The 10068-nt window shown below is 29.7% G+C and overlaps 1 protein-coding gene across 1 annotated transcript; it reads left to right on the top strand.

Annotated features, from left to right (window-relative positions):
* The first annotated feature begins 7803 nt into the window (after positions 1-7803).
* On the top strand, positions 7804-8646 carry LOC114716888 (abscisic stress-ripening protein 2). Its single transcript, XM_028901958.1, has 2 exons — positions 7804-8011; positions 8125-8646. The coding sequence occupies exons 1-2, from the start codon at positions 7856-7858 to the stop codon at positions 8308-8310; spliced, it is 342 nt and encodes a 113-aa protein (XP_028757791.1). The 5' UTR covers positions 7804-7855; the 3' UTR covers positions 8311-8646.
* The last annotated feature ends 1422 nt before the right edge of the window (positions 8647-10068 follow it).

Genomic DNA, 10068 nt, shown 5'->3' on the forward strand with positions numbered 1-10068 from the left:
CATAATGCCCTTTCAAGTTATACAATTTTAATACCGCTAGCAATCTTGTTTATTTTGTGCATCTAGCATAAAATGGTTTTTCTGCATCACTTTTTAACCTCTCAAATACATTAGGATAATCATGAAGATCCTCTTCAACGGCATTTAGCATTTCTTCAAGACCATCGTCTTCATCACATATGCTTGTGCCAAACTCATTTGAAGCACCCTTTATGCTATGAACTTGACCACTACATGTATCATAAGTCTGACCATGCCTTGTCCATCGTGTATAGGATTGATCAATTCCATGACACACCAAATGATCTAACAAATCATGTGGACTAATTTGCTTTCCAACGTGTATAGGATTGATTAATTCCATGACACACCAATTAATCCAGCAAAACTCAATGATTTTTCACAACTATAAACAACAACAACAACAAAATCATATTTACCAACATATATCAAATCTAAAATAAAAAGCATTAAAAGCTAACAGATTAAATATTTAGACCATTCTAATTTCCATATCTCATAATACCAAATCACGTACAAAACTATAAACAGTTGTTTAAAGAATGTCTTTTACCTTAAAAAATTTAGCAGCATAACAGGCTAAAACTTTCATGGTCCTAAAATCTCTTTTTAACAGTTAATTAAATAATTCATATAGCAAATTTTGTCAATTTTTCACAGTTCATAACAATAGCAATCATATTTGCCAACATATGATTCCACCTAAAATAGAAAAAAGAAAAATATAACTATCACATATTTCCACATGTAATAACCTAATAACAATTAATCCTATTTCATTAATTTTCCAACATATTTCCATTTTTTGCCAAGGAACAATTTTACAGAATTTAACCAGGTAAAATAAAAATTATTAAGCAAATTCACATATTTATCACTAACAAACTTAAATTTGTAAGCTTTTAAATTATTTAGCTGGAAAAAAAAAATACTTACAGTGCATTGTAAACTGACTTGAATTATATTAAGAGTCCTGCAAAAAAAATGTTAAATAAAAGCAGGGAGGGGGAAGAGGGGTAAGGGCAAAGGGAATGAGAATAGGGATGGATTAGGAAAGTGGGTACAGGAAAAGAATGGGGAAGTACAATAAGATTTGGGATGGGATGGGAAGGGGGTGGGGACCATGGGTAGGAGGGGGATGGGAAAGGGGTGGGGACCGTGGGTGGGAGTTAGAATGGAAAAGGGGTGGGGTTGGGGACCGTGGGTGGGATGAAAGGAGGAGATGGCAACAGAGAAGGAAAAGGGAAACGGGGAGCTTAAGGAAACAGGTGGTGGTGGGGATACATGGGAAAAGGGGTACAGCAGGCAGCTGTGGGGAAAAAAAGAGATGAAAATGGCATCTTGAAGCTGAAGGACAAAGAGCTATGAGTTACTCTGAGGGGGAGCTATGGGTTTAGAAAAAGACAGAGAGAGTGAGCTGGAGCTGTGGGGTATAACACAGGAGTGGAGGAGTTGTGGGTTAGAAAAAAAGAGGGAAAATGAGAAAAAAATGGAGGGAGCTAGAGGGAAACGTTATGTATTTAGGGAACTGTTGTAGCGTTTTCTCTACAAAACGCTACAGCAAGGACAATTTAACAAATGCATCTTGCGTTTGCTGTAGCGTTTTGAAAACAAAACGCTACAACAGATATTTTTAAATTTTTTTAAAAAAAATGAATTTAGCTTTTTTTTTTTAAACTTAACAAGGGAAAATAAAAAAAAAGCAAGGAGGAAAATATCATTAGCAGGGGATTTTTATAATTTAAAAGAAATTCTTTAAGCTTTTTTTAAAAATTTAAATAGGAAAAATAAAAAAATAAAAAAGGAGGGAAATGCTGTAATAAAAATGCTACAGCAAGTGATTTATTTATTTCTTTCAAAAAAATGCTTTTAGCTTCTTCTTTTTTTAAAACTTATCAATGAAAAATGAAAAAAAATGGAGGGAAATGTGTCATTAGCAGGGGGTTTTTATAACTTTAAAAAAAATTACTTTTAGCTTTCTTCTTTAAATTTAACTTGGGAAAATGTAAAAAAATGGGGGGGGGGGAATGCTATAAACAAATGCTACAGCAGGGGATTTTATTATTTTTTTAAAAAAATCATTTTAGTTTTTTTAACTTAAATTGTGAAAATGAAAAAAAAAAGAGGAAAATATCATTAGCAGGCGAGGATTTTTATAATTTTTAAAAACAATGCATTTAGCCTTTTTTTTAACTTAAATAGAAAAATGATATTAAAAAAAAAGGACTTACTGTTTTGTTTAGATTTAAAATGCTTACCGAAAGTGGCCTTTTGTGGCGTTTTTTATAGAAAACGCTACAGAAGGTTTTTCTTACTTTTTTAAAAAAATCCCTTATTTTTTCCTTTTTTTAAATTTTTTTAAATGATTTTAGCTTTTTTTTAAACTTCTCGAAGAAAAAATGAAAATAAATGGAGAGAAATGTGTCATTAGTAGGGAATTTTTATAACTTTACAAAAAATTTACTTTTAGCTTTCTTCTTTAAATTTAAATTGTGAAAATGAAAAAAAAAAAGGAGGGAAATGCTATAAACAAATGCTACAGCAGGGGATTTTATCAATTTTTTTAGAAAGATCATTTTAGTTTTTTTAACTTAAATTGTGGAGGTGAAAAAAAATAGGGAGGGAAATATCATTAGTAGGGGATTTTTAGAAACAATGCATTTACTTTTTTTAACTTAAAAAGACAAAAGATTAAAAAAAAAAAGTGCCTTTCTATAGCGTTTTGTATAGAAAAAGCTACAGAAGGTTTTCCATAATTTTTTTAAAAAAAATCCTTTATCTTTTTTTTTTTGTAAACTCGATGGCCTTTTGTAGCACTTTCTACAGTAAGTTTAAAAAAAAAAAATAGTCTTCTGTAGCCTTTCTAAAGAAAGCGCTACAACAAATCCTATATCTCCTGTAGCTCTTTCTGGAAAAAAAAATGCTACAGAAGATTTTTATAATTTTTTTAAAAAAAATCCTTTATCTTTTTTTCCTTTTTTTTCTAAACTCGATGGCCTTTTGTAGCGCTTTCTTTAGAAAGCGTTACAGTAAGTCCTATATCTCCTATAGTAACGCTATAGAAGATTTTTATGATTTTTTAAAAAAAAGTAAATGAACTGCTGTAGCGCTTTCTCAAGAAAGCGCTACAGCAAGTATCATACATGCTGTAACACTTATTGAAATAAGTGCAATAAGTGCTACAGAATATGTCCTTTTCTTTTAATAAATTATTGAGTACTAGCTGTAGCATTTTCGTTTTAAATGCTACAAAACAGGAGCTACAAATCAAGTATTTTGTAGTAGTGTTTGGAAAAAAAAAATGGATAACTATGATAAGCAAAATGATTAAGATTTTATATTTAAGATAAAATTGAATATCAAAATAGCTCTTATATTAAATATCAAAGGTAGCACGTTGTTAAAAAAAACTAAGTGTGAAAAAATGTTATGGGATTTCGTGTTTAAAATCTTTAAGGTAAAATAATATTTTTCTGTTGGCAAAAAAAATCATTTTTCTAAAAACATATTTAATCTTATATTTTATATATACATATACACATATTAATTATTTATTAATTTCATTTTTAATATATTATTAACAAATTTATTACTTCAAATATAGATTTTATAATATATTTTAATATATTATAAAATCTATATTTTATGTAATTATCATCTTAACTTATGTTCTTTTTGGTAATTTGTACATATAAAAAGTGCTTCTGAGAACAATTATTCAAATACTCTCACTTTATCAGAATCATTTTTTCATAAAATTTATTTTTCCAAAATCTATTATCAAAAATAATTTTTTTTTCAAAAGCTATTATCAAAACTATGGTTTGATTTTATCCAAACATCTCTTGAGTAGAAAACACTTCTTCTCATCTCAGTACTCTTTGTTGTATAACAAAACTCTGACTCCTTTTTATGGTCAGATCACGTATGAGCTTATTTACGGTTCCTGATACACTCCAAAAACCCTCAATCTCTGTTGCCCCTAAGCCAAGATTTCTAGATCTATAAGCAGATGAATTATGAATTGATTTTTATGCATAAGACTTCCGATGTTGAAAGGGCATGACAAATACACTCGCCTTTTTTTAATTAGCGCGTGACGTGATTTTCTTTTTCTTTTCTGTTTTTTTTTTTGGTTTGCTTGTTCGTTGGCTATTTCCTCGGCTCCGAGCCTTTTATCCCTATTTTCCGCGTCTCTCCCCTCTCAGGTTGACTGATTCAAATTTTGCTCATCAAAATATATGTGTATATATATTTCATGTGATAATATAACATTCATAAAAAGCGAGCTATACTTAGTTGTTCATCATTTTCTATGTTTGTATTATTGCCATATACGTACGGAGTATGTCGAAGATTACGAAGTGATGTGACCGTCACATATGCATCCTAATTGAATTTAAAGATATGTGCAAACAGATAAATCATTTTCATATAAAAACAAACGGCCTGCTTCTATTTTGGCCAAAAAGCGGCATATTTCTTAATTAAGAAGGTTTTTTCACAATTGCAGGTGTACCATTTTAACTATTTTATGTGGCCTTCCAAACAAATATCAATAATGTCGAATTAATCAATAAGAAATTATCAACAAAAATAAAACTATAAATAGCCTAGCCTCCCACATAAACCCCTCATAACACCCAAAGCAGTAAACATATTACTCCTTTGGTCCTTCATATACGACTTAATTGGGGAGTTGATATTAATCCTATATAGAAGATTTATTTTACATATTTATTAATTCTTTTTCAAATTAACGCTATTGATATTTTCTCAATAATGATCAAGTAGGATATATCAAACACTCTTCTAATGACTTTTCTCAATCCCATGTAAAAAAACAATCACTAATATCAAACACTCTTTTAATGACTTTTCTCAATCCCAATCACACTTTACCTCTCATTGTCAATACTTTGTACCAAACAGGATCTAAAGATTTTGTACAAACTCAACCAAGGCAAATACAACAGATGAAAAAATAGTTTCTTAGAAAAATGCTTTCAACAAGAAAATGGCGAAATTTTTAAGCAGACAAATTTCCAGATTACAATATTGATATTTCGAAAAGCGCATGATTAAGCTTGCAAGGATAATGGTCTGTTCGATCTGTTCTATATTTTTCATAGTCAATCCTTCATCTTTTTATATTTGAAGCTTTTGAACTTGAACGTTGATGGGGCTCCTCTATGAATCTACAAATCATGCACAAATCATCTTTTCTTTTCATTCTTGGTCCAACGACTATAATTTTCTCTTTGATCATTCTTCTGAATTATTCGTTGTTTCCTAATTATGAAATAAAGACAATAATCTCAATTCATCAAGATTTATTTGGTTCAAAAATATCAAATATTATTTAAAATGATTTTACTATATCTGTTATCATAAAACTAATAGCAGCTTAACTTTGAAAGTCAATGGTTAATTCAGTTCTCAACACTATATATCCATTATTTTAAATTATTTCTTACATTAAAAAAAGGCAAAGAATTAAAATAAATTTTCAATAGTGGATGTTAGAAATAATGACATATAAGTATAAAATAAATACATTAAAATTAAATATAGACGAAACAAAATCACCAAAATCAATTACTGTAAAGACCAATGGTGAGTCTTGTTCCCAAAAGCCTATAGAATTCTACTCTCACCCGCCTATCTTGGACCCGAGAAATGGTTGAAATGGGTTAAAACCCCAAACAGAAATCCAACTCAGCATTTTGCTTCCCATTCTGTTTGCGAAACCCAAAAGAGATGGAGATTCGGCCAAAAAAAAAAACAAAACAAAAGAGATGGAGCAGGCTACTCCCTCACAACTTGACGTAATGAGAGGCCAGTCCCTCACAACTTGACGAATCAAAGTTTGATTTCCTGTTGAAAGAACTATTCACATTTAATGCCTAACAGTATCTTGAATAAGATTATTTCTAATAGAAAAATACATATGCCTAGCAAAAAAAAAAGCAAAAATTGGGAGATTGTTTGAAAATCAATCAAGTATAAGTTATTAATCCATTAATCAATCAATACCCCTTTCCTTTTTTTTAATAAGAGACAATTATCCGGACTACAGTGATAAAAAATGGCAAATTAAAAGTATATATTTGATAATTTAATTTTATATAGGATTTCAATTTCGTCTCTTAATTTAAAAAAAAATTAGTTCTTTAATCTTAAAATCATCAGGCTTAAATGATGATTTTTTTTGTAACAATTATGATTGTTTTGAAAATTAAATTTAATATGTTAGCAGCAGTTTGAGATTTTTTTTTTCAGGTCAGTCATCCCGTTCCGGTAATTTATCTTGGGATTTTGGTCTTTAAGGGCTCTCTAAAAGTCCTAATGTGTCGAGAGCTCAAATATGAGTCCTAGCTAGGCTCAGAGTCTCCTCTAAATACCCTTTATGTACGCTATCTTTAACGAGTTGAATGAGGAAAACTAATCAATTTTTTTGTCGTGATCATTGTTTACTTTTAGTGTCCTGAATTAAATATCTTGTGATGATTTGTCTCATCTTTGCAGCGGTGGTTAGAGCCATATCTTCACCTGGTTTCTAGATCTACAAGCAGGCGAACTATACGTTGATTATTATAATAATTGCGACCTTGAAGGTTATGACAAAAATACACACACCATTTTTCTTTCGTTAAGCTAGATCCAGCATCAATATCCTAAAATATTTTATCAAGTGCATTCGACATCTTAAAGTATTTTATTGTGCATCCACTATCTTAAAATATTTTGTATCGTAATTTTTCTTTTAAAGTATTAATTTTTTCAAAAGCAATTATGCTTTTAAAGTATTATTTCATAAACAATTTTAATTTTGTCATTAATTCTCAAAAGGTCAAACGAATGTATATAAAGTACTATAAAATATTTTTTAATATTTTTTAGGGTGTCAAACGCACATAAAAAAATATTTGAGGTGTTGGATGAACTACAAAATACTTTAAGATACTGGATGTATATAGATACACTATAAAATATTTTAAGATGATAGACAAAATGTTTTAAGAGGATGGGGTATCTAACCCTTTTTTTTTTTTTTTTGCCCATTAAATTAGCGTGCGCCGCGTTTTGTTTCTCAGCTCCCAGCCTCCCACGCGGCCACGCCTATTTTCCGCGTCCCTCTCCTCTTCCGTTGACCGTTGTCAAAGTTTACATTGGTTAGCGGTTTTACAAGTACACGCGTCAAAATATATTAATACAAAATCCATTATAAAAAAAATCACGCTGTCTTAATTATTTCTCAGATTTAATGCAAAGTGTGAGTTATTAAATTTAATTTATTTTTTATGTCTTTATAATAGTATGTTGGTGCGTATATTATTGCAATAGTATATACATTGATGGATTTTTGGAAAGAGCGATGTGATCATCATCATACCTCCTAATTAAATTTAAACACACACATATATATAGGGTGGCAAAAAGCAAACAAGATATATGAAGTAGAATATATATTATTGAATCTGCCCAAAAAAAAAAGAAATATATATTATTGAAAAGGAAAATTTGAGAATTCATTTTCAAGTTAAAACATTCGGAATGCTTCTATTTTGGCTAATTAAAACGCTGCATGATTCTTCTTGAGAAGTTTCTAAGAAGCTGTATTATTTAGACTATTTTATGCTATGTTTCACATACGGTCATATTACAAACATATAATAATGACGATGACTTAATCAGTAAGAAATTATCAACAAAAATAAATCTATAAATACCTCAGCTTCCCACACAAACCCACAACACCCAAAACCGTAAACATATTGCATTATTATCATTTGAAATCCCTTCCAAATATACAGCCAAGTCATCGACCACCATGTCCGAAGGCCATCACCACCAGCACCACCGTGACCACCAGCATCACAAAGAAAATCCGGCCAGCGAGATTGACTACAAGAAAGAAGAGAAGCACCACAAGCATAAGGAACATCTCGGAAAATTAGGAGCTGTTGCTGCTGGCGCCTTCGCATTGGTATATATATAATATCATTCAACATAAATTGATATGCAATTAATCATTAGTTATTATTGATAATCATGATTGATTTGAAGAAATTGACAATATAATGAAACTGTTGGTTGCAGCACGAGAAGCGCAAGGCGAAGAAAGATCCAGAACATGCACACAGTCATAAGATAAAGGAGGAGATTGCAGCCACTGTTGCAGTTGGAGCTGGTGGATATGCACTTCACGAGCATCATAAAAAGAAAGAAGCAAAGAAGAAACACCAAGAGGCTCATGGAAAGAAGCATCACCATTTCTTTCACTGATATATATATTAGCTTATGAAGAATATATATATATATATATATATATATTGATCTGGGGAGCTCAATTTCTTGCTGGATTTGTTCTGTACTGTACTATTTATATGCTCTTCTGATTCGTACAAGGTATTACACTATTCAGTGTTCCTACACAGAGTAGTAATACCTTGCAGTATTAGGAGAGGATATGGAAGAACAGATTAGGAGAGAAGCTGAATTCATATTTGGATAAATAATTATAGTCCCTATTTTTTTATTTTATTAATTTGTTGGTGTGTATGTATATGCTTTATATACACAGCAGGAGTTTCATGATATATGTATGATTATTTATGTGTATGACTTTATATATATGTGTATGTATGAAATACAAATTTGTATCTGATCTATTCGACAATTGTTTCTGGTGTTGCTTTGGATTTGCTTCACCTTACAGACAGCACACTACACACACCCACGTGTTGCGCAATGTTGTTAGTTTAAAATAAAATAAAAAAAGGAGATAAGGGAAGAAAGAATCAAACATACAAGAATTATCCTGATTTTGGGCAAATTAAACCTTCCAATTAAAATGACATCATCAATGTGTTCTTGTTTGGCAATTGATTCTGCAATTGAGATCAAACAGTAGATTACAAGTTAGTTGGCTATTTATTATTATCAACACTGATAACCACCTCCAATCCTAAATATAAAAAATTAAATAACTAATTTGTATAGATTAAATAAATTAGTTAAGTTGGATAAGACCTCTTTTCTTTAATATAAGAGCTAGTTGGATATTTGTCTATAATATTTATCCATTTTATCCTCAAATAATCCTTGTAATGATTAAGTTTTCATCAATTGGTGGTTCCAATGCACATGATTAATAAGAGTATTTTAAGAAATATAATATATATTTATTACAAATAACTAATTTAACTAATTTCTTTACTATTCACAAGTTAGTTATGTTGCTTTTATATTAAGGACTAAAATAGTGTTAAAAATGCTTGGTAGTTTTCTTTTAGTGATTTGCATGAATTGGAAACTACTTCTGTAGTCCTATTTATAAGATAGAGATAAAAGATTTTTCTCGGTCCTATTTATAAGTCACTTTATTATATTGTAGATAGTTATTTCTTTTAAAAGATTTATATATTAAATAGGGAAAAGTTAAAAAGTTATTATATTTTAATAAAGATTTAAGGCATTTTAAGTGTTTTTTTTTTGAAATATGCTGAACGTGTCTTATATATAGGACCAGAGGAATACTTCTTAATCAAAACCTCCTTAATAGATATGAGTCTGTTTAGATTAACGATTAGAAAAGTAACTTATTTTCAATTTAACTTTTGAAAAAGTTAGATTTGGTAAAAGTTAAATTGGGTGATGTGAATTGTGTTCGAATTAAATTTTATAAAAGTTAGTTTGTAAAAATTAGATTATGGGTAAAAAGTTGTTTGAATTATGATTGAATAAAACTAAGTTTAGTTTGTATAATTACCAAAATGGGTATGAGTTTTACTAGATAATAAAGAAATGAATTTACATAATACAATAAATTTAAATTAGTAAGTTTAGTTTTTAAAATTACCCAAATGAGTATGAGTTTCATTAAATAATGATAAATGATTAAAAAATAATTTTACATGATACAATGAATAAGTTTCAGCGTATGAGGCTAAGTGGCTTGGGTGAAATAATGGTAGAATAATGAGGGAGGAGTGAGAGAAAAATAAAAATCTAACAATTCCAACTGTCCTAAGCATGATTTTC

The sequence above is a fragment of the Neltuma alba genome, unplaced genomic scaffold (assembly GCF_004799145.2).
Source record: "Neltuma alba isolate B1F8T4 unplaced genomic scaffold, ASM479914v2 tig00002090_pilon, whole genome shotgun sequence".
Classification (NCBI taxonomy): Eukaryota; Viridiplantae; Streptophyta; class Magnoliopsida; order Fabales; family Fabaceae; genus Neltuma; species Neltuma alba.

Excerpts from the sequence above, each read along its gene's own strand:
- LOC114716888 (XM_028901958.1), top strand. The coding sequence starts at position 7,856 with ATGTCCGAAGGCCATCACCACCAGCACCACCGTGACCACCAGCATCAC. Across the intron at positions 8,012-8,124 it reads CTGCTGGCGCCTTCGCATTG|CACGAGAAGCGCAAGGCGAA; the intron begins GTATATATATAA and ends TGTTGGTTGCAG.